General features: G+C 45.0%; 1 protein-coding gene across 1 annotated transcript in view; it reads right to left on the minus strand.

Moving 5' to 3' along the window:
• LOC120532229 (probable polypeptide N-acetylgalactosaminyltransferase 8) overlaps positions 1–25,937 on the minus strand; it is a 65,929-nt gene that overhangs the window by 31,849 nt on the left and 8,143 nt on the right. The window contains exons 3-5 of the mRNA XM_039758078.1: positions 13,920–14,142; positions 8,508–8,674; positions 7,258–7,441 (exon numbers count right to left, since the gene is read on the minus strand). Of these exons, the coding sequence (XP_039614012.1) occupies positions 7,258–7,441; positions 8,508–8,674; positions 13,920–14,142 (574 nt within the window). The remainder of the gene's footprint in view (positions 1–7,257; positions 7,442–8,507; positions 8,675–13,919; positions 14,143–25,937) is intronic.

The following is a 25,937-nucleotide window of genomic DNA, read 5'->3' on the forward strand; positions in this document are numbered from 1 at the left end:
CCTACTTACGTACATATATACGTCCATAGCCTGCAGCTCGGTCACCATGTGAGGTGGCGTTGGGTCCCCCATCTCAATGCCTCCCACGTTGTTGGCTGCCTGCCTATATAAGACAGTCTGTCGCTCTGGTCTCTACATTCCCTTCCTTGCTTCGCCACATGATTCACATCTCCCTGCTGATAACTACAGCCTTTTTATTTAATCCACGGCTTCTCAGCTGTTTTATTGTTTGTTTATTACGATTATAGTTATTGTGTAGGTATTTTAGACTTACTTTATATTGTTCAGGTACCCATTTCCTTTATCATTCCAACTGTACCCCCATTAACATGTCTATCGAGGTGATCACCATCGATCAAAGAACTGTCAGTTACCGAGTGGTTTCCATGCCCGGAGATGGCACCTGCCTTTTCCATTCTCTGTGTTACATATTGCACGGCCATATCAGGCTCACTCTTGATATCCATTGTGTCTTATGTATTGAATGACTGGACAGGTTCAAGGTGTGGACTGATGACGTACAGGAGATAATTAGACTACACAGGAGCACTAGAAGAGTGAAATGCTTAAACCCTTCACCTATGGATCTGCATGTGAGTTGATGGCTGCCGCTGAATTGTTTGGTTGTTGCTGTCAAGTGTACCGAAATGGCCAAATATTTTACACCTTTGGACAACCGCCAATGCCTCTTAAACATCTTAGATTGACAGGTGACGATTTGAGTAGTGGACACTTTGATGTTTATGAATGTTTAAACTCTCAAAAGCTGGATGTGATTTTATCGATGAAACCGGTTGTGTGCTTACAACGCTTGACAGATGCCGAATGTCACTTCAACACAAGTCCTACAAATACTGTCGTCATTGAAACAAACCATGAAACTCAAACCGATTATGACAGCAGCAATCCAAGCTGTGAGATTTGAGACAAGATTACTGTTCACATGGCCGACTGTACGTTACATGCTCAAGAGTAAGATCAGAGCACAGCTTGGTCAGATTACAAGGGCCGAACTCACAACGTGATATACAAAGAGATCCTTAACAAATAATTATTGGTTGTGTGCTTACAACGGTTGACAGATGCCGAATGTCACTTCAACACAACAAATCCTGCAAATACTGTCGTCATTGAAACAAACCATGAAACTCAAACCGATTATGACAGCAGCAATCCAAGTTGTGAGATTTGAGACAAGATTACTGTTCACATGGCCGACTGTACGTTACATGCTCAAGAGTAGGCTCAGTGCACAGCTTGGTCAGATTACAACCGGAGGGCCGAACTCACAACGTGGTATACAAAGAGATCCTTAACAGATAATTATTGCCATATTTCCCCTCAGTTTAAAAAGGTTTAATTTTCTTCTTAATAAAAATTTTAAGGCAGTACTTCGCCGCTGCGAAGCGCGGGTATTTTCTAGTATTTAATAAACTATAGTAACTGTTAATTGCCTTTCTGTTCCTTCTGCTGAAAAGCTCAGGATCAACTCCAGCCACCAACAGCAATCCATCTGGGTGGATTAAATGGGTTCAAAAAACCTTCCAATGAACTTATGCAAGGGGATCTAGCAGTGCGATGGCTTCACCTGGCCAGCTCTGATGGAACAATAGGTGACAAGCTGGTAGAAGCCACGCTGTGAGCCTAACATGTTACCAGAAAAGTTCAGCAACTTGTCCAGAGTTATTTCAGCTGTGTGCTGGCATTGTTACTCTGCCTACCATGGAGAAGCTAAGATGGGCTGAAGTTTTGACAATTGCAGTATTCAAGGATAACTTAGCAATAATATCAAGGACAGTCCCAGAGGACAGGTAGCTCTGATGGAGATTACACCATCAAAATCTAGAAGCTTAGTCCTGAAGAAGGGGTCTGTCGAGGACCAGTTTTGATTCCAGGTTGAGAAGACACAATCTTCTACTGTCAAAGAAAGGTCAATGAAAAGCCTGAGGAAACAGTACAGGGCCGAGCTCAGTGATAGAGTGAGTGTGAAGGAGATGCTAAGCCAGGTGGGCACGCCAGTGAGGGAACTGGAGGAACCCTGGAGCTATCTGTATGCTGTCAGTCAAGCTGGCTTTGAGAGAGTGCTTGTGCAGTTGGTGCTCTGAATACTCTCTGGCATGCTTCATGGAGGTAGGAAAGGCCTTTGCTTTAACATCCACAGCAGGGATATTTGAAAGAAATGAAGAGTGAAAACCAACAACAGCACAGATGACCAAAATGGCAGCTACACTGAATATCACTCCATTTCTTAATTAGCTGCTATAGCAAGTTATTTGACTGATTGCCTGTTTACACCAGGAAGTTCTCCCCTGGACCACCGCGACGTTTTTTGTTAACAGTTGTGTACACATTGTGAACGGCACCCGGGCACAGACAGGCGGACATGTTGTTTAAAATCACCACACGTTTATTTAATACAATATTTACAACTAATTATGGTCACAAAGACCCAGTCCAATGGTCACACAGACCCTAATCACGTGCACAAACCCCAAATCCCCAAGTCCTGGCCACAATGCCTTTCTTCGGGCCGCCTCCACTCTCCACTGCTTTCTCCTTCTTCCACCCGACTCCAGCCCCGAATGAATGGAGACGGCCCCTTTTATGGAGGACCCGGATGAGCCCCAGGTGTTCCCGGCAATCTTCTGGCCACGCCCAAGTGTGGCGGAAGTGCCGGCTGTCCTCCCGGCTGCTCTCCGGGCGCCGTCATAAATCTTCCCCCCAGCACTTCCTGGTGTGGCGGGAGTGCTGGGGAAACAAGTCCCCAAGGCATTGGGGCGCCTCCTGGCGGTGACCACGGGCTCCTACAGGGAAGGGCTTCCATGCCCTTGACCCGTGGCCCCCAAAGCAACCCGGAAGGCAAACCCCACGTGATCCAGGCAGGGCTCTGACCCTCTTCCGGTCCCTCCGGGCGCCCCGGCCGGGTCATGGCCCCTGGCATCCCTGACAGTGCCCCACAGCCAGCGAAGACCACTCGTGGGTAAGAGCGACCCGTCCCCCGAGGGCAGCAGAGCCCCGAAACGGGTCCCACTCGAGGATAGCCGGGGTCCGGCCCCGCACTCCTAGCAGGGACAGGGGCGGAGACACAATCCGAGCACCAACCCATGGTGCATCCCTGCGCCTCGCACAGGTTGTGCTCCCCCCTTTTACCGGCACCCCGGGCCTCCTCGGTAGGCACCCTCCGGGACCTCCACGCCTTTGTTCCGAGTCACTGGTTCCCCGCTGGCTCCTCCAGCTGTGAGCGCACCTGCGCACCGGCAGAGAGATCATTCTGCAGACGGCCCGACATCAGAGGGCTGTTCCGCCAAGGGGTTCCTTCAACTCGCCGGGGTCCGCCCCTACAAAGAGAATACAGGGGCAGAACCGCTGCCAGCACCCAGCTCGTGCCACGCACGGGCAGCGCCTCCAACCGCACCCCGCACTTGCCTGATCGGCACCCTCTCCGCGGCTTCCGTGTCCTCTCGATAGTGGAACTGTCGGCACCGCCTGCTCTCTCACCGCCGCCTCAGGGATTCCCTCTGCTCCCTCAGAGGGCGGCCAGCCGACGCTGCACCCAGCAACGCTGCCTCACTGTATTGGAGGAGGCGGCACCCAGCCGCTTAATCCTCCCTTCACTTTCGGACGCCTTTGACGATATGCGACTCGTGATAACCAACACGAGCCCCTTTCCGTCTGCGTCCGCAATATATCGGAGGAATCGCACCCAGCCTCTTATTCCTCCGTTCACTCTGGGACGCCATGACGGTTTGAGACTCCTTATGGAAATGAAGGCGCCTCTTTCCGTCTGCGTCCCTATAGTGCGGTGCAAGACCGCAGCCGACTCGGGGCGGAGGGCGCTAGGACCCGGGGCACTTAGCAGCCCGTGTCCAGTCAGCGCCCCTCGACTCCCCTCGCCAAGATACAGCCCGCGGCGCCGCACCTCCTGTCGGAGGGCTGCTTACTCGAACTGATCGCTATCATCACAGCCTTTTCAACAGACCCTCCCGCATGCTGTACGGAGTCGGCTGTACTCACCGCCTCCGCCGTACCTCTCCGGCTGGAGATTCCAGCGCCGCGCCGCCCCGCTGTCGATCGAACGTTTGCAGCGCCCAGCGCCTTCCTCTCCAGTTCCAGCACCTCAGCCCGGAGGGCACGTAGCATCTGTAAACACGCTGCTCCACGGGCTGAAGGGACGCCCAGCTCCGCCAGAGCAGCCGGCAAAGACAGGAAGTTAACCGACGCTGAGCCTACCTGTCTGTCAGCCTCCGACGCCGCCACTTCCTGTAGGCCTTTCCTCCGCCCAATCGGGTCTCCCCTGCCCGTGATGGACATTCCTTGGTCCCGCCTCTCTGCAGTCATCGGCGGGCACACAAGACACACCGCCCAATCGCGTGCCTGTCAGGGGGAGGGACTTCTGGTCCGCGGCCATCTTGGCTCCCCTTCTGCGGCGGCGACGCGTGCTTGCCGGCAGCCTTGTCGTTGCCAGCACCTTTCGAGCTGCAGCGTCTCTTCCTCCGCAGCCCTCGCGGCTGCCGCCGTCTTACCGGAGCCCCGCAAACCAGCATGCGCCCGCCACGGACGCGGATCCGGGAGGTCCCTGCCTGGAAAACAAAACACACGCCCGGCCCCCAAGGGCCGGCTGCCGATAGGCAGGGAACTCACCTCCCAGGTCCCGCCTAACCGAGGAAAAGCCTCGGCGTGGCCTCTCTGGACGCCATGCCGCCCCGGCGCTTCCAGCAACGGGCGCGATCGTGGGAGCCCGCTGCACTCCTCCAATGCACGCCCGCCCGCCGCTTCAGGGAATAACGGCCCTCCTGCGGACCCCTGGCGGTCCGTGGGTTCTTTACCGCGGGCTGTGTGCACGCAGCACCGCGTACGTGGGTGGGGTCCCTGCTGCACCGGCCGCCCACAATAATATTTTTTTGAACAGGTCTCCGCCTTGAAACAGGCGGAGCATCCTGCCGACTACGCCAGATGTGAACGGCACCCGGGCACAGACAGGCGGACATGTTGTTTAAAATCACCACACGTTTATTTAATACAATATTTACAACTAATTATGGTCACAAAGACCCAGTCCAATGGTCACACAGACCCTAATCACGTGCACAAACCCCAAATCCAAAGTCCTGGCCACAATGCCTTTCTTCGGGCCGCCTCCACTCTCCACTGCTTCGTCCTCCTTCCACCCGACTCCAGCCCCGAATGAATGGAGACGGCCCCTTTTATGGAGGACCCGGATGAGCCCCAGGTGTTCCCGGCAATCTTCTGGCCACGCCCAAGTGTGGCGGAAGTGCCGGCTGTCCTCCCGGCTGCTCTCCGGGCGCCGTCATAAATCTTCCCCCCAGCACTTCCTGGTGTGGCGGGAGTGCTGGGGAAACAAGTCCCCAAGGCATTGGGGCGCCTCCTGGCGGTGACCACGGGCTCCTACAGGGAAGGGCTTCCATGCCCTTGACCCGTGGCCCCCAAAGCAACCCGGAAGGCAAACCCCACGTGATCCAGGCAGGGCTCTGACCCTCTTCCGGTCCCTCCTGGCGTCCCGGCCGGGTCATGGCCCCTGGCATCCCTGACAACATGTATTCATGTTTGACCCTGTACCCAACCGGGACACCTACTTTATGGAAGTACAGTGGGAGGAAACATGCACAGGGCATCAAGTCCCTGGGAGAGTTAGATGGCAGACCCCCAGGTTGTGACAGAACCCAACAGGGCTGTTCCGAACTCCAACTCCCATGATGCCCTGTGGGAGTCTGAGGCACCACTGCAACCTAGGGGGACTGCCATCTAGTGCTCCAGGAGAGATGATGTCCCTCCATAAAATAGGCGTCCTGGCCAGGTAAGGGCCCTGGCTGTCTTGCTCTTTATTCTGTTGTCTTAGTGAAATGCAATTAAAAGTAAGACCATTTGTGACATTTGCTAATTAAAACTCTAACCAATTTTCTTCTTAAGCAGCTAAATGTTTTCTATAGTCCCACCTGAATGACAAGATGGAACAATTGACGAACCCACTGATCCAGTTAACTTAAAAGATAACAGGAGCAGCTGATGTATGTTGTGGTTTTGATTGTGTGTTTAAATTCACAGGGCACGTGGGATATACGCACACCACTTGGAGATCTGTGGCCAAGGAGATGGTCTCAGTCACCAGTGGAGTGCTGGATTAGTCCTCATCGTTGATCAACTGACTGACGACTTACAGCAAGTTACTTATCCTGGTGCAGGTTCCACTTCAAAAGCAAATGTAAGTAATAACCCGTATGTTTGTACTCGAGTTTGGTATGTTCTGATTTATTTTGTTCAGATCTGTGGGAAGCAACTAATTGATAAAAACATCTAAAATGCTTCCATTGTGCATTTGGCATGTATCCATTTTCATGTTTGTCACAGCCAGTGACTGTTGTGCTTTATCATCCTTTCTATTCTTCATTAAGCAGATCTTGTTAGTATGGACGTCCTACATCCTTAGTCCAAAGGCAGAGAAATCATAAAACCACCTTTGTTTTTTTCTGACATTTACAAGATTCTGAAAATGGTTACAGTGCACAACTTGGCTAAATATGTTTGATTTAGGGCTGGCATTGTCCATTTTACTTTTCTTTGGTACACATGTCTTTTCTTAAAGAAGCCTTCTTTTGACAATCAGTGTAGGTTCTCCTCTCAGGGCATCTCTTCGGAGGTTCTGAGCCTCTTCTCATAAGAGAGATCAAGCACAGGCAAGTGACATCCAGAGGTGTCTGTCTGCCACTGCCTGCTACTCCCTGTCACTGAACAAACAGCCAAACCTCAACTGGCAACAACCTTAATGGAAGAGACTGTGCACAAAAAGGTGGCATTTATGTCCACTCAAGAAAGCCATTGGCAGGCTTCTTCCTTTATAACGCCCAGTGAGCACTTGCTCTCTACTTTCTGCCCAAAGATATACAAGTTAGGAGAACTAGTGACACTAAATTGTCACCTGTGTGTGTTTGGATCTGTGTGTGTGTTTGTTCACTCTGTGATGGACTGACGCCCTGTCCAGGATTTGTTCCTGCTATCTGGGACAGCCTCTGGCTCCCCACTCATGACCCTGGTTGGGGATTCAGCAGGTTAGAAAATGACAAATGACAAATGACATGCCTCCTAAATGTTGTCAAATATCCCAAAGAGAAACAAAACTGCCAATCTGTGTGATGGTTAGGAACTAACAACAATAATGTAAAGTCTCATTACTCCAGAATTGAAGACCACATTTCAACTGGCAGCTTTCCTTAACATACCAACTTATTACAGATACTCTACCATTCTACTTGAACTTCAATATGGGCATCCAAGATAGCAACAACATCTCCCGTCGATGCTTTCCATCCAGATATCCGTGCCTGTGTCAGCCCCATCTGTTTGGCATGTTTCACCTGCTTAACCAGCCCGGGACGCTGCTTGTTTATTAGCCTGATGTAGTCTTCAAGCTTGTCTTTCAGATCATCTGTTAATGGAAGCAAAGTGTTACTGATTAGTGACAATGCCTCATTTGTGTTTGCTCGGAATTGTGCCAACTTCCTTGTCTCTGTCGGAGAAAGTCTCTTTGAGATTTTAATGTTGCAGTATACAGAGAATGTCCATGCTAATTTCTATTTCCATCATGGACGTTAAGTCAAAAAGAAAGGTATTACAATATTTAGGATATTCTTTAGTACCAAGAACACCATCAAACTACTGCTATCTTTTAAAAACTTGTGGGAAGTCAAGTACTGTCCTGGCAGCATCAGATGAAAGGGAGGAACCACCACTGGAATATCTGAGCAAGTTTCCATGATGTTTTCTGAGGCCGTCGCCATTTATGTGGGCATTTTGTTTGGCATCTAGGCCATGCTTTTAAAATGAAATCAGGACGGGTTTTTGCACTTTGATAAAATAATTGGACACACCAAAGCTCATGCAATGGTTTGTCCATCCTTTTCTCAAAAGCAGGTGGAAAGAAGGGTACAGATTGGACAGTTGACTCAGGTCAATATCTCCCAAAGGAAGCTCTACTTTTGGCCTTTACTCTGGGAATATGACATTTGATTCTGACATTGGCGGGTCTCTGGCCTTGACTTTGTTTGGTCTTGTTTGTTTAACAGGCAGGCTGCACAGTCAAACAGAAGTAAATTATGATTTTGTGCCCATTTAAGATTGGCTTCAACAGGTCTGCTAAATAATAAGAGGGAGTACATATTCTTTAGAATTTGATGAGCCAAATACTCTTATGGGCTTGGCTTGCTTTATACGGCACTGTTTATTTTTATCTTCCACAAAGACACATGCAGTAATTAAGTATGCCATGCAGTGCGAAGACTCGAAATTCACCCCCTATGAGTGAAAGTGAGTGTGTAATAAGGAATTGGTGTCCCATCCAGGACTGCTTATTGCCTTCTCTTCAGTGCTACCGTAATAAGCTGGGACTCCCTGTGATGCCTGAAAGTGAAACGCTGGTTTCTTTGTTGCAGATAACTCCAATCTTACGTGCATGTGAAGCAAACTACTTTTTGGCCCAACACCACAATACAAACCATTTGTGCTGCAGTCATCAACGAGAATGATCTCCTTCAACAGGTGAGGAGGGGTCTTATCAATGACGCTCCTGATGGCGCGCTTCAGGATGGACAGGGCTTCATTCAGATAAATTAGAACCACACTCAGGGTCGGAAGGTCCTCTGGATATTGTTTGTTTGCACAACTGTACAGAAGACATGGAAAGTTCAAAATTAGCACAGGTATCTAACATTATACCGTATGTCTACACCTCATTAATGTATTATCCACCCTAAGAAAAGGACAAGTGTCTTTGTGTACATTCCAATGGATGGCGCATCGTGAATCTTAATGCTGAATGCGCCAACAGACTGGCACTTTCAAATTAGAGAATACAATATTTTGTTAAATTGTTTATTTGAATTTGCTTTCATCTAATTAAATAAAGTTATATATTTTAAAAGATCCTTTTTTATCATGGTACTGGAGTGTGTGGTGACTTGTATGCTGGTTGGACATTTGATATTAGAGTCCATGTTGAATTCTGGACACATGACAGTACAAGTACCATGACTGCGGCTACAAACGTTACACAATCATATAACTTCTACTCGTTATACAAGTCCCTAACAATAAACTAGTATCTCCTACATACAGTATCATTGTGGGATTGTATTTTTTGTGTATTCATGCTGTTTTTGTATATTTATTTCAGTGTGAAAAATGCATGTTGGGAGATGAGTGTCCTTTATGCGTCACTGTGTAAAGCGCTGATGTTGAACTGGGTGTCTTGATTTCAACTTTTCTGAGTTTTGTGCTTATACAGCATGGCAGGTGGTAAACTTTTCAAAGGCCTCATTCAGCAAATTCCTTCTCATTCTCTTTTTATCAATCAATCAATCAGCACCATTAACAGCATGCACCATTACAATATGTTTTAAAGTGCTCAAGTATATACATTGCGTCAATGTTCATATTGCTAACTACACGTCAATATTGCTAATTCTTTGTCTTGTCTTTGCACAATGTCTTGTCTTGTTTGTGTTTTAATTTTAAATTTTAATTTTAATTCTATTTTTGATTTATTATTTGCACATCATGTTGTTACACTGTGGACCCTGAGCTTCGTAATTTCGTCTATACTTGTATATGGTTGAGATGCCAGTACACAGTTCACTTTGACTTTGACTTTGACACTTACAGTGGCATTGCACAATTCTGATGAGGTTCCTCACACCATCACCCTCTGCTTCCTGTGTCTGAGCCAATTCTGCACCCATTTACCCATCACAACTTGAACTCCCACTTTTTTTGATGCCCAACTTCTCATGTGGCACCTTATCAAAAGCTCTCTGAAAGTTCAGATCAATAATATCAGAAGCTCCACTCTTATCATAACCTTTTGTTGCCTCCTCATAGAATTTCCAGCATGTTAGTAAAACATGACCTCCCTCTTCTGAGCTCATGCTGATTGTTCAATAAAACTCCTGTACTTGCCATGTGCTGCTCAATCTTATTCTTAATAATTCCTTCCATTAATTTTCCTGTGATGGACTTTAAACTTATTGGCCTATAGTTGTTTGGATCTTTCTGGTCACCTTTTTTATATAATAGGATAATATTTGCCAGTTTCCAGTTCTTTGGAATCTGCCCAGTGCCCAGTGACTTCCTAAAAATATGTGTCAAGGGTTTACATCTGTACTCTTTAAGAACTTAAGTATTATCTGGTCCTGGTGATTTGTTTGATTTCAGCCTATTTAATCTGAGCAGCTCTTCTCTCTCTACAATTTCTAAATCCCTCAGTACCTCCTTAGTAGTCCCTGTTACCTCTGGGAGGTTATCCACTTCCTCACATGTGTAGACTTCAGAATATGTGCGTTTAGAGCGTCTGCTATTTCACTGTCAGTGTTTTTAATTGTCCTTAACTATTTCTGATGTACTTGACCTCCTCCTTGACTGTTCTTTTACTACTAAAATACTGAAAGAATCTCTTTGGGTCATTTCTCACCTTATCTGCTATATTCCTTTCAAACTGCCATTTAGCCCCCCTAAAATGGTTGCCATGTTCTCATATGACCTACATAATCCATTTATTTCCAGTTTTGGATATTACAGTACATCTCTTTACTACTGAATCATCAATGGTGGGTAAGGATTCTTCCATCTGAGTAAAATGAATCAACATGCATGCAATGTACTGCAGCAGAGAGATTTGTGTTGCACAATCTTATCCCATTGTTGTGTTGTCAAATGACTGAGAGTTTTGCAAACATGATACTATCTGATGAATGATCAAATAATCAAATCTGAGAGTTGGGCAATCATTTTCAAAGCTTTGGATCTGGTGAGACTGCAGCTTGAGGGCATCTTTCACGGCTTGTATCCTGTCTCTGATGTACTGTAGTTTGGATCATTTTAGTTGAGGTGGATGTTTGCAATGCACTGAACACGTCTTCTTTTGCAGAGGCTGAATTCCATTCTTTATCTTGAATTCCAACTGAGAGGCCTTTTTTCTGTCATTGATCTTCTAAGAATGGGCACCTTGACATTAGTTGATAGATTAGTTTCAAGGCGCAGAAAACAAGTTTTCTACATAGAAAATATGGTGCGATGCTAGAAAAGTCTATTTGAAGTGTCCTTGAAAGGGATGTCAATGTAAACGTATCTTAAGGTTGGGATACCTAGCGCCTCTGATGACTTGAATATCAAAGACTTGCTGCAGCACCGGCTCTTGATTTTGAGTGAATGACTCAACTCTGAATTTCTTTTAATTAATGGCTGGAGCACAAGTAAAGCATAAAGACTTAAACGTGTCCTTTCTATTGGTAAGCAGGTGCTGTTCTGTCACCATCTGTTCCTTATGTAGTCTGAACTACAAACATTTGTGACGTAGGTAATGTCAGGCCGCTCACTGCTTTAGATATTTGAAGAGTCATCTTTTAATACACGGCTGCTTTGCTTTTCAGAGTAATCAAATTGCAATCTCATTTTTTAAAACAGGATTGTTGTTCACTATACATAGAGATACTCCCAATCCATCACACTTTAGTAGTTGCCATTTGTTTCAACTATTCAGTAGGATGTTCACATGTCATGTTATCAGGTTGGATGCTAAACATATTAATTTCGCCCCCAGCTTTCCTCGCCATATTCTTATATCTTCTAAACATCTCGTTGCACCCTTCATTTCTTCTTTAGCATCACTCAAGCTCTGCTAGTTTTCCATTCATTTCTTTTCTGTCCACAGCCAGCAGCTTAATGGTCAGCTTCCTCAAGTCAGGAGCATTTTATCACTGCTATGATGGCGTTTTCTAAACACTTGTTGTTTGAAGACGAGCTCGTGTTTTGTTTTGTAGACTGAATGCAAGGAGTCTTCACTCCTGGTCTTGTTGAAGCCAAATGGTCAACTTCAGTGCCAGGTAGAGCAGATCAGGGCCCTTGTCGGTCTCCTCTTTATTTGCTGCCATCTGCCCAAAGCCGCATCACTTGTGTTGGCATCAGTGGGTCTTTAGTTGTAGTTTTGGAAATATAAAACAAACGCAGCAGCGCCATTAAAATGTGTGATATCTCAACAATTTGAAGGGTGACATATCTACAGCACTGCCACCGAATTAGAGGGAGTCTCAAATAATGACACTTGACAAATGACTGAGGCCAAGATGACTAACCTGAAACAGCTACTTGAGACTAAAATGATGGAACCCCCCATGTAACGAGGGTCCGGCCACCTCAAAGCTAACAAGACATCCCATATCCTTGGACTCATGACCGGTGACATTAAAATATTAAACAATTATTTTCCTTCTTGTAATTTCTTGTAATAATTCATTGTTTGGAGTCTGTAATTTCAAAGACTATTCAGGGTTCCTCTCCTTCCACCAATTATCATAAAAATGTCAGCAAACAAAAGGATTTTACACAAAGCACACGTGACCAGCGTTTTTCCTACATCTACACAACAAGCCAAACTTTCTCTTCCAGCAGACTTGAAAAAACTACTGAAGGAGAAAAGGTGTCTCAGCATGAAGCTCAACACCACATCTCCATTTCAGGTGCAACAAGCTGCCATTTAATAACAAGATGGTGTCAGTGGAACAGTGGAAGGGGAGCAGGCAGTCCGCCCCACTGCATCCAATGCAAAACAACTTCAGGGGTAACATAAACTGCGGGTGGACGTGATTTGCACTTTTAATGTTTTTAGATTTCATTGCAAAAAGTGCAGACTTTCAGAAATTGCGGATGTTTTGTCTTAACAGGTTGACCCTGTGTTATACGCTTTAATATGCAGACTTTAGCAAAGCGTCTCACATCCCACACAATTACCTTACTGCCAGTTACTGAAGTTCTGCACTTCCCTACTTGTGTTTCTATCTAGGACAGGAAAGGCAGTATGGATTTTAGATAATATGCCCAAAATTATAAGCAAAGTAAAATGAGTGGGAGAAAAACACTACAACAGACTACACAGCAGTTAACCAGGCGTCCATAGGTGGCGCCTCTCCATCGTATGATGTTCTGTCAGGTACCACCAGGCCTTTGAATGGCGTGTCTGTCTGTCTTAATATGGCTGCCAAGAGAAAACTGGCACAAGGGAGACAGTTTCTTTGTTACTTCTGTCTTTATCATTTCTGATAAACGTCCTGGACCAATAGGAGAAGGCGACTCTCTACTTCAGACCAATCCAGTCCAGGCACATCTCAGAGCAAACTATCTTTTCAAACCTGCCCTCCAGTCTGGGCTTCCTTCCGGGGGCAATGGGATTGTAAGTTTCTTAGCAAGCCCAGCACCTCCACACAGCTGGTCCACTTCGGTCAACTCACCGCTCTCCCAAATTGCTGATCTAGAAGGTGTCACACGCAGAGGGACAATTCAGGACAACAGTTTAATTAACAATAACTCTTCAACACCGTGTCCAATACTCACCCCAGAACATCCCCACACGCCCCAAGAGGTGGTAGTAGTTTACGTATTACTCATCTGATTGGCCAGCAGACACATCTGTATCTCCAGAGAAGGGTCATAAATGGCTACGCTGAAGGTAATTTTAATCAATCTAGACTCCACTACAGTGGGGCATGTCTTCCCCTGCACCTACCATGAGGTTACCTTCTGCCATTAAGAGATCATAGTGGCGTGTTCATGTTTAATGTCATTTGTGTGCCTGTAAATGAAGCGCTTCAAGCCAGCAGTATCCAGAGGACTAAAAAGATTTTGTTGGCGTAAGATTTTCATTCCTAAGTGGATGGATAAAACAAGCTAAGACAGTGACATTGAGATTTTACAAAGTTAGAACAGAACAACAAAAAGCTGAAATATCAGGCAGAAACATCTCTTTAAAAGCTCATCCTTGTGTGTTAAGGTGGGCCTTTCACTTTATGATTTTTCTTTTAAGTTCCTTGTGAACAAAAAGCTGAGACCCAAAGTAGGCCTGACATGGCTACCTACTGTACCTGGGATCTCTGGTGTCTGGGATGTCCCTGTTCAGGGGCAGCCTGTCACTTAGAAAAACGTTGTATCCATATTGTAGAAACAAGCTTTCTGCCTCCTTTTGTTCTTTCTCAGACAACTCGCCTCCCCACTTCTCAAACAGAGGGGAACTGGGGAAAATTTTCTTAGTAACTTTCTTTGCCTTCATTTTTGGAGCGTCCTTGAACTCTTCATTCTGTTCCTTTTCTGAAAGAGAGATGGGTCCATAAATATCAAATGAAAGAATGAAATAGTTCTCTTCTTTTTGCAATTTTCATTGGTTCATTTGTACTCATCTTTCATCTTTACTAACGTCAACCCAGCATCAGTTCATCGAAGGGCAGCGCAGCTACACTGGACCAGTTTGGAGCTGCCAATTAAACCAGTTCAGAAGGGACGACAGAGTTGGGCATCTGGTGAATAAACGCAGCTCTGAGCCCTCACTTCTGGTTCAGTTCATCATCTGTCTTTCATTGAAAACACGTATGCTGGATATGATTAGTATTTTAAACCTAAACGGAAGTTACAATTTAATGGAGGAACAGAATGAACATTTCTGACTTTTACAGCTGAAAATAAAAGCAAAAATTCCACAACATTTTTTATTGTTTATAGGGCTTTTGAAACTCTTGTGGTTGTCTGGATCACTGACTCAGTGTGAAAGATTGTTTTTATTTCAAACAACATTAAAATATCATTCTCGAAAAGCATAAAAATAATATTTTGTTTCTATTTCAGAACTCACCAAATTTAAAAATTCATTTGACTTTATGTCACCGTACAAAATGGTCCCCAGATTTCATCATCCTCTTTGGTGGCGACTGTCTGTCAACAGGAAGACTGCTGGGTTCTGAGCGCCAGGGTGCCATTTAAACAAACCAAAGAGCCAAATAAATGGGGAGTCCTGGCTGAATCTCCAGCTCTTCTTTTCCTTTGTCGCTGCACTCTTTTATAATAGCGTTAGATAATTTACATTTTAAATCATAAAATAGACTTTCAAATAGGCTTCAAATTCTTAAGAGGATAATTCAGCACCTTTGAGAGATTTGAAAGACTTGCATGTAGAGAAATGTTTTCTTTGCTTTTGAGTATTTCTTTACTTGTGGATCTTTACTTGAAGATGCCGATTCTCCTGACCAAGAGAAGTTTGGGAACTCGTCATTATCCAGATTAGTGCTGCATAAATGTGTGTTACGATTTTTAACAAACGGTTCTTTCCATTACAGTTAAAATGTCACCCTGCTTTATTTTATTAATTGTGGGTCTCTAGTAAATTGGCTGTAAGTGATGCCAACTCTTTGATGTGGAAATAGAAGTTGAGCTTGGGTTGCATTTACGTAAACCTACTCAGGGTTTGTATTCTACTCTGTGAACTTTGAATCCTGTCACTTGCAAAATATATTTTATTATTTAACAGTAAGCAATGAGATGGGTTTCATGCATGCTAAATAGTTTCACCCTAGTTATTTTCTTTACATTTAACCAAATCAGTATTTTTATAGGTATTTATTCAGTATATCATACCCATAAAATACTCCCACAGGCAGCCAGCTGTTAATGTTACATGAAGGGGTCCTGTTTTTGTTAATGGAGTATCGTAGAGTTTAAAGATGGGCTGTTACTGATAAGACAATGAATGATCTACAGTATGTAGGCAGTAAGGCTGATAAATGTTTGCTAAGTACAATTCTCCAGAACATAACCAGACATAACTTAACTCCTGTTTGGTATAAACTAAGCAGTTTGCAATTAACTTACGACATGGCAAAGAGAAGGGGTGGGGGGGCAATCTGTGTTAATTGGTCAATCAGGACTTAATATTAAGGTTCTGCATTAGCATCAATGCTACTAAAGACCTCCATTTTCGAAATTAAACATTTTCCTTCCACAGTTATTGGTGTCAGCAGTGGGATCAGGCCACTCGGATGATTCTTTCCAGCTTCATGGGATCCAATGTGGGACTGCATTGTGAGAAGGTAGGAATTCCTTTTTAGAAAATGGTCTCTTCTCACATGCATGACTCAGGTCTGCCTGCAGAACATTCTCAGAGAGCTCTGAAACAAACCGGAATAGCCTGGACATCAGGGTACACCCTACTCTTTATGAAGGATGCCCAGTCTTTTATGTAGTCTTTTATGGCTACAAAGAGTCAGGACCTTGGTTTAGCATCTCATATACTGTATATCTTGCATAGAAACGTCTACGCCTGGAAGTGTGTGTGTCTGAGAGGTGAGAGGTGGAGTCGGGGTGAGGGCTTCGCCTTCATGGAAACAAAAAATTCACTTAGCTGCTAATACACAAGTGAGGTGAACGCGTCAGTAAAACGAAACCTCCGAAGAAAGACAAAGTCACTTAGCTGCTAAAAGACGGTAGCCCTTTTACTTTTCCTCCCATCGCTAATGCCCAAGCAAGGTGAACGCGTCAGCAAAACGAATCCTCCTAGGACAGAGACACCCAGAAGAGTTCCTTTCAATTACCCGACATCTCCACTCCATGTTTCAGTTTTTTTCTGACGATTTCAATAGTTTTTAGGACCCTGGGCTTTTTACAGCACAGGCTTACACATATACTGTACATATTTGCTCAAAGTGAGTCCTTGAGGGTGTTAGGTTTGTTTCTCCTGCACATATAACAGTTTTAATTAATAAAATCAAAGAGGGGCCTTGATAAATTAATGAGCACTTCTTCTAACTAAACTGGCATTAATTTAGTGGCAATGAGTCAAAAACAAAGCTCAGGTGAAAAAGGTGAAGTAAGCACAGGTGACCGTAGTCCATCTGCACAGACAGCTAATAAATAAGGGCCAGATGATGATAAATATAATAAGAAAATAATGGCACATAAAGACTGCAGGATTAACACTGTGGCCAGAGGAGATGGGCTCATTTACAAGAAGTATTGTCTAAAGATAAGTAAGACCGGACAAACAAAAAGGCATATAATGCTTGGAAAGGTGGATTGTCTGACAAACATGAAAATCAATTATGGCCAGTAAATTAGAAAATCAAAAGAAAGAAATATAAAAGATGAAAGCAAATACAGTATATGGAAACAGGATCATAAGCAGTTGGGTGGCACCCTGGTACAAATTCTATGGCGGTTCCACAGACAAAATCGCTTTATATTTCCAAATCACTAAAGCATCTGCAGTCCCAACATTAGACTGCCATTCAAAATGGCACCAGGAGGATGAAGAATGGGCACCACCTCTTCTGTCACCTCCTGCTTATAATCAAAATCAGCAGGCAGCTGCTGCCATCCACATCCTAGCCCAGCCTTCCATTGCCCAACTAGCAGTTGCTGACTGTCAAGTTGCTTCCACAGAGGAAGATAAAGATTTAGGACAGGAAGGCGGTTCAGAGAGGTTACAAGCACAGGCACTTGCCGTGGGAATGTAGTGGCTGAAGTTCTTTGGACCTCTGGGAGATAATCAAAGAACTGGGAAATCCAGCTGTATTCCTACTATAGAGCCTGCCTTCCTCACCAGTTTGTCCCTCTTCTTTATGTTGCCTCCCCAGCACACCACCGCATAGAAGAGGGCGCTCATCACAACCGTCTGGTAGAACATCTGCAGCATCTTATTATTGCCTCCCCAGCACACCACCGCATAGAAGAGGGCGCTCGTCACAACCGTCTGGTAGAACATCTGCAGCATCTTATTGCAGATGTTGATGGACACCAGCCTTCTAATGAAGTATAGTCGGCTCTGTCCTCTCTTACACAGATCATCAGTATTGGCAGTCCAGTCCAGTTTGTCATCCAGCTGCACTCCCAGGTATTTAAAGGTCTGCACCCTCTGCACAGTCACCTCTGATGGTCACGGGGTCCATGAGGGGCCTGGGCCTCCTAAAATCCACCACCAGCTCCTTCGTTTTGCTGGTGTTCAGGTGTAGGTGGTTTGAGTCGCACCATCTAACAAAGTCCTTGATTAGCTTCCTATACTACTCCTCCTGCCCACTCCTGATGCAGCCCACCATAGCAGTGTCGTCAGTGAACTTCTCCACGTGGCAGGACTCCGAGTTGTATTGGAAGTCCAATGTATGTTGGCTGAACAGGACCGGAGAAAGTCCAGTCCCCTGCGGCGCTCCTGTGCTGCTGACCACAATGTCAGACCTGCAGCTCCCGAGACGCACATACTGAGGTCTGTCTGTGAGATGATCCATGCCACCAGGTGTGAGTCTACTGCCATCTCAGTCAGCTTGTCTCTAAGGAGCAGAGGTTGTTGAACAAGTTGAAGGTAACGCATCCAATTAAGACTGACTGGAGATTTAAGGTAAAAGACTGCATTGCAAAAGTCTGAAGAAGAACATTGCAAAAGGTTAGGGGAGATGTTTGAGAAATATGCTAACCAGATTGCGGGTCCAGACAATTTGCCTTTATTTGTTACCATATTCATTGATGGATCGCAAAGTAATAATAATAAAAATTCTTTACATTTATATCGTGCTTTCCTCACTACTCAAACTGCTTTTTTAGTGAGTTGAGAGCCATAGCGCTGGATGATGCCATGGCAGCCTTTTTGTGCCAGTACACTTTGTTAGGTGGTGAAGGGGTGAGAGACAGTGAGCCAGTTAGAGACAGGGGATGATTAAGGGGTCAGAATGACCAGGCTGTGGTGGGCAACTTAGCCTGGACATCAGGATACACCTTACTCTTTACAAAGGATGCCCTGGGATCTTTCATGACTACAAAGAGTGAGGACATCGGTTTTACATCTTATTCAAAGGACAGCACCATTTTTACAGTGCAGTGTCCCTGTCACTGCACAGGGGCTTTGAGATCCACATTCAGACCACCGGGTAAGCGCCCCCTGCTGGCCTCACCCTGGCTCCTGCTGGCTCCTCTTCCAGTAGCAAACCAAACATTTCCTAGATGGTCTCCCGTCCACATACTGGCTGGGCCCAAACATGATTAGCTTCTTCTGAAGTGCATGTGTAAGGAGCACTGCATTGACTTCGGCACTTTTGGTGAGACTCAGCAGCCATGCATTTTTATAACCAGATTAAAGAAAAGAAACAAAAACAATCAGATAAATTACAGATTGCTCAGACTTAGTTTATATGAGCCAAAGTAACAGAGGCAAAGGCACTTTAGACCGCAAAGCCATACTCGAGGCTGAGGTAATATTTTCTACCAAGGGGTCTCTGCTTTACCTGAAGAGAGAATGGCGATTGTCCTAAAAATATACAAATGAATCCAGGAGTGAGGGAAATCAGAAATGATGGTCTTACTATGTGTCCTGGACTGAGGAGCCCAACAGGTCAAGGAGAGCAATTTATGGATCTGAGTTCTACTGAGGAGCCTAAACTCATGTTAATGTCGTTCATTACTTAGACCTAACTACTTTAGGTGAACCTCAAACAACTTTAACTGTAGAGGGGAAAATTGTTTCCTTTGCCGTTGACACGGCTGCAACAAAAGAAGAAGGCAGGAGGAAGGCAGGAGGTGAAGGAGCCGGTGAAGGAGCCGGTCCAGGAGCGATCGAGTGAGAGCAGGCTCACTGGGGGGACCAGCCCTGGTAGGGTGTAGGCAGACACTCGAGCTGTGTCTGTGGAGCAGGAGTGACCAGGGTTGTGAACGGCTCGCCATGTAAGACCGGGAAGGCAGCAGGAGTTGGAGGTTTGGAATTGGAAATTCAGCGTGAGCGCCCTGGCCATTGGTGGGACCCAAGTGTCGGTCCGGGAAAGTAGCCATATGTAGCCCAGTGCAGAAGACAACCAGACGTGGAGAAGCTCAGCTGCAGGGAGCTGCAAAGCCCGATGGGAGAAGCAGGGGAGCCGCCTGCTAAAAGAAGGCACCGGGTTTATTAAAATGAAACTGCTTCCAGCCAGTATTTTAACCTCGTTTTAATGGATTTGTCTTTGGATTATTTTAACCTCCACCTTTCACTGCTTTTATGGATTATTTATTTATTTATGGACTTTGATGCACTGCACTTTATTTGGACACTGTTTTGGTATTCTTGGATTTTTTTTTTGTTTTTAATAAAAGCACTTTGCGCCTTTTGCACCATCCCTTTGCTGAAGTGTGATTTGTCCCCGTCAGACCAGCTTATCTAAACGGGTAGAAGCTTTTCACTTAAAGGACTTCACGTCTCACTTTGGAATACCGTGGGCTCTGGCCGGTGACAGATAAAGTCATTCAGGACATTTGTAAAGAATTAAGCATTCGGCATATTCTGCATTGTTCTTATCATTCTAAATCCACTGCACTAGTTGAATGAACTAATGGCACAATTAGAAATAAACTGGCCAAGATTTGTGCAAAAACAGACTTTACCCTGAGAGCAGCCCAGACATCTCAGTAAAGCTCCTGAATTTCACTAATATCCTTCATTTGACAAGTTTGTATAAAGCACTTTTCTCACATAGTCACAATAAAGGAGACCCCTCACACGTCCCCACCCCAGATGAGCAAAAACACACCATGGTGATGATGGCAGTAGTGCCTACTAGGCCCCTCTTCAATGCTCAACTATTCCTGTTGGCTTTGTTTCGGCTTTCCACATTCAATTAGTGCAGGTATTCAATTATTCCCAGCACCTTTTACATTAAATCGGGGTGTCCACACTTTTTCAGCATGTGAGCTACTTTTAAAATGATCAGGTCACAATGATCTACCTACATTAAAATGTTATATATATATATATATATATATATATAAAAATAGAATATAATATGTATATAGTGACGTCTCGTCGAATAAACACACTCAGGAGCCGCTTGTCCGGGGAAGTCTTTCAAATGCCAACTGGCTTTTTATTCAATATGCCACGATATAAACGGTGCCCTACAGCTGCCCGTTGTCTGGGGCACGGGGACACCTCCAAAATAATAAAGACAAATTACCTTCATCCTATCTCCCCCTCTTAAAAACATTTACTTCCCTTTTTCCACCTGATGCTGTTCTCCTCTTTTCTCCAGCCCCTCCAACTCCACTTCCGGCCACCAGCTGCCCTTTTTATCACGCACCGTTAATTAACCCGGATCCCTGTCACTCATCTCTCTCTAGGGAGGTGTCCCAAGCCCTTACAAACAGGGTTCCCCCCTAACCCTAACCCCAACACTGCTTCCATTCCCTACAGCCCTTACAATGGCAAGACACGTCACAATCGATATTTCTATATATACTAATACTGAGTATCAGAGGTGGGCAGTAACGAGTTACATTTACTTGAGTAACTTTTTAAAACATTAAGAGTAGTTTTACTGCACCATACTTTGTACTTTTACTTGAGTACATTTGTGAAGAAGAAACGCTGCTCTTACTCCGCTACATTGGGCGACACTCGACTCGTTACTTTTGTTCCATTAGATAAAGTCTGACAGTTTATTTTCAATCTGCTCCGAGGAGCTCACACTGTCAAGTTGCGCACACGCCTTCCATTGCGTCTCCAGCTCTGTCACGAGGTGTCGGATGTTCCCCAAATCGAGGCGCTGCAGCTTTGAGGACAGATGTTGCGTTTGAAAGCATTAACTGAGCTAATCATACTGACCACATTTTTTCTCTTTTCCTTGCAGCTGTAAATTAAGCTCTTTGAACAAGTTGTTCAGATCAGTAAAAATGCCAAGTCTAGCAGGCATTCATCGTTATTAAGTTGCTTGTATTCTGCATGTTTAATGACAACGAGGAGAAACTCCTTTTTCTCCGGCCAGGGGTCTTGAAATCTCAGCAGGAGTTTCTCCCTAGCCATCTGCCTCAATGAAGGCCTCTTTTATCATCTCTCCATCTTGGAAGGACTTCTTATGCTTAATGATCGAGTGACTCGCCCTGAACGACGCTTTGGTGTGTCTGCCTTTGCTTTTGAATTCAGCCAAGTAAAAAATGAAGGCTGTCCGATTAACTGTGATTTTAGTTCCCTCTCTCTTTCTCAGATCGCTTTTCAGATGGACGTCAGGTTTGTAGTTTTTCTGAACAGTTCCAAAGTGCCTTTCCACATTTTGCTTCTTTGGAATAGCAATGACAGATTGACAGATCAGACAAACGCACTTCGATTGTGACATTGTGAGAGAAAAAAAAATCCTCTTCCAATTCCACATCCAGCCCATAACCCCCGCTTCCCAATTTTTTTTTAAATCCCTTCTTTAGTTGATATAAATTGGAAGGCTAACTCGATCACAGCCGGAGTTTTGCAGTAGCTCACGCGTTTGATCGTGCGAGCGGGATGACCAGTGTGTGAGAAGAAAAGAGATCTCAGACTGGCCGTCCTGTATGCCAATCAAGTGGCAAATGCCATAGGGAGGATATAAGATAGACTAACATTTAAAAAAGTTTTTTTTGGAATGTAACGTGATCTACCTGCACTACTTTTCCGATCTACCAGTCGATTGCAATTGATGTATTGCACCCCTGCATTAAATGATTAGATTGGACTTACTGGGTGAGTAAATTTTAAAACTCAAACTGTAACCAATAATTGGCTCTGCTTTGTCACCTTGAGAACAATGGCAATACATACCATAGTCGGACTGTTCTGACGTCAATAGACAACAATGAGCATCAGACATTTTAGACCAACTGGTTGTTGCAAACTCTAACCCTCACTTCTACAAACGTCATAATTACACAAACACAATTTTGAAATATTATTAAGTGGCTCCTAAATTGGCTTCATTAACAACAAAGTAGCTAGCCCTCGTTTTTATCTGAAAATGAATGAAGTTATCCTAGCGTTAGCGTTGTCTTGGTGTTGTAGTTGTATTAGAAGACCACTAGAGGGCGTTTAAAGCACGTAAAGAGCGGGCTGGTTAACGGGATTCAGCAAAAATCCCCAATAACTCCACAGTAAAATGAGTCAATGGCTCCTTCAGATATGTCAGGCCATCAACCGGATGGTGGAATCTTTGGCAGATTCTTTAATAGAATTAATAATTCCGGGCCACTTATAAAGAGCTCAATCAGGTCTGCTGTTTTTGTCCTTAGTTTATTCGAGGCAGCTTTGGTTACAACACAATTAACACACAAGCGACTGATTCGGGATCAAGATGAATGACCAAGAATGGAGGCTGCAGACTTGTGGCTTAAAGGTGAAGGACTTGGCCGCTGTGCCTTGCTGCTGACGCAGAGATCCAGTGGGCAAAAACTGCAATCAAAGCAAAGATCAGAAAGAAACTGAGAGACAACGGATTGGCTCACGTGACTTAACATTTAGGAGTTTAGCTTTCATGAAGTGTTACTGCACTACCTCAGTTACATTTAAACCAGCTTATATTCTCACCTTTAGCTCCAGCACACAATGAACAATTTTTAATAATCTGAATCTAAAAATGGGTGGCATGGTGGCGCTGCTGCCTCGCAGTTAGGAGACCCAGCTGGGTTCGCTTCCCGGGTCCTCCCTGTGTGGAATTTGCATGTTCTCCCCGTGTCTGTGTGGGTTTCCTCCTACAGTCCAAAGACATGCAGGTTAGGTGCATTGGCGATCCTAAATTGTCCCTAGTGTGTGCTTGGTGTGTGTGTGCCCTGTGGTGGGCTGGGGCCCTGCCCGGGGTTTGTTTCCTGCCTTGCACCCTGTGTTGTCTGGGATTGGCTCCGGCAGACCCCCATGACCCTGTAGTTAAGATATAGTGGGTTGGAAAATGGATGGATGGATGGATGGATGAATCTAAAAATATTGAGACATTGAGGAAAATGATGCAATATGAATTGTGCAATCACTGCTGCCTCCAGATGCAGAATTGTGGGTTTGAGCCCTCTGCCCCGTCGCTGTCTACAGGCCCTCTGCACGGTGTCTCCAGACACTGAAATGTTCCTTCCATTCCCAAAGATGTTCATGTTGGCCTCATGAGAAACTCTAATTAGCCTGACTGGGTGTGTGCTGCATGATTGGCATCATGTCTCAGCGTGCCAAGCCATTTCTTATTCTAATACTTCCTGGCAACTTACAACCACCTTGTAAAAATTAGAACACAAAACACATCACAAAATGCATTCCAACAGGTGGTGCATCACAGGTATTAACGTGGAATACGCCTAGAGTTTCACAGAAACTGCCTTATATCACAGATATTTGCCCGATGCCTTTATACAAGGGGTTCAGAAGAACATTATGGTGCCCCCTGCCCCAGGAAACAGTGGACCATGTAGATAAAACATTGCCATTTCTATGTGGTGGGCCAGAGATTTGCAAATCCTCTTAAAAGAATCTCGGCAATGTGCACTTTATTCGCGATGTCTGAATTTCTTGGTTTGTAATATTAAACGGTCGAGCTGAGGGGGAAATCAAGAACAAAATGTGTCTTTGTCCCGAACATTATGGAGGGCGCTGTAATTCAAGACATCTTCTCCTTTCTTTTAAAGAAAGGCAATAAAAAAATACAACAAAGCCTAAATAACATTAGAAAACTGACCATTCTCAAAGGTAAAACGAAAATTACAAAAAGAAGAGTGTAAAATTAACAAAAAATGAGAATGTAAAGTTAAAGTTAAATAATAAAGAGGTTAAGCTTAAGGGATGAAGAGATGGCTCTGGCTGCACCCACTCTGGGAAATGGAAACCGAAATAATGCGCAGGCGCCCCCCGGCCGTTTCCTTCGCTGTCAACTGCGTTGTTGAAAGTTTGTGAACGGAGAAACGGACGCAGATATGAAGAAAATGAATTTATCGATGTGTAGGACTCACGAGCAGAGGCTCTGTTTCACAATCGCCATTTCCCATTCACTCGTGCAGCGGTCCGCGGTCATCGCCCCGGTAGGTGAACGGAAGAGGACGGCGGCGCAGGGCTGCTAGAATCACGGCTGCCAAACCCAAAGCCAGGGGGCGCAGTAACTGCATGGAAAGAGCGAGAAATCCCACGGACCCCCCAAGCGCGTCTTGACAATCAATGAGACAAGCGATGTGATGAGGACGGCGACAGCGATTTGAAAGCGGACGGTTTTCAAACTTGTACGCTAATGGCTGTCCTTGTTAGAAGTAACAGCAACTGTCATCGGTCACACGCAAATCATATCAAGTGAAAAATAAAAAAAAGAAGAAACTGACCTGAGAGAAAACAATTTAATGTGTGCTTTCTGTCATTAATGTCACCATACATATTAATGAAAACAGCACATGGAACAACTAGCCTGTGATGGCCGCTCAAAATAAAACCCATGCAGCACAAGTATTGTAGCTAGTGTTTACATTTTAAGTGACATATTCATGTTTCTAAATTAATTTATTTACAGGTGGCATCCTAATGCACAAAAATGACGTACAAAAACTATTTCAAAGAAACTCTATATTTAATTAAATATGTGTACATTTTATTGAACTTTTTGTCTTCGCGTCTTTATATGTTTTTTTGCTTAAAATTATGTAGCGCCCCCCGATGGACGAGCAATCCCATTGCCCACAGGCGCATAGGTTCAGAGTCCTCGGCCAGGAAGCGCACGTATAAAATTGATGCCGAAATGAATAGACTTGTTTATTGTATTGTGTTGTTCTTTTGCGATCAGTTACAGTATTTCAGGATTAAACGTTCAGTTTCACTCGAGATGTTTTGCCCCCCTGTGTCTGCTGGGGCTGCGCGTGTTCTCCTCGTGTCTGCGTGGCTTTTCCTCGCACGTATTAAAATTGCGCCGCGTGGTTTCTGCCTTTCGCCCGCCTTCGTATTTGTATGTCTTTGTGTTTGGCTCGCCTCTCCTCCGACCTACCGATAGCATCGTTTAAGTCGCGACTATGTCGTGTTGACGGGATTCTCGGTAGCCCTGATGTGGGTGGCCAGGCAAACTCCCTGCAGGTTCCTCTTTTAGTTTTCTATGAGAAGTCGCCATAAATGCCGCCGCCAGTTCTTCAGAATGATAAACTTACAGGTGAACGGCAGGCCACCCCTCCTATAAAAACTTCCCGCTTGTATCACCTTGGCAATGCCGTGGAGGGTCAGAGGGTGGCGCCCGTGCCCGCTGGAAGAGCATCGCAGGAGCAAAATCCATTCAGTCGAAGGCCAGGAGTGGGATTGGCACTCGGTGACCTGGAGCTGCCAGCTGGCCAGAACACCTAGTGTGTTACTATACCTTAATGCATAA

Source organism: Polypterus senegalus, chromosome 7 (assembly GCF_016835505.1).
Source record: "Polypterus senegalus isolate Bchr_013 chromosome 7, ASM1683550v1, whole genome shotgun sequence".
Lineage (NCBI taxonomy): Eukaryota > Metazoa > Chordata > Cladistia > Polypteriformes > Polypteridae > Polypterus > Polypterus senegalus.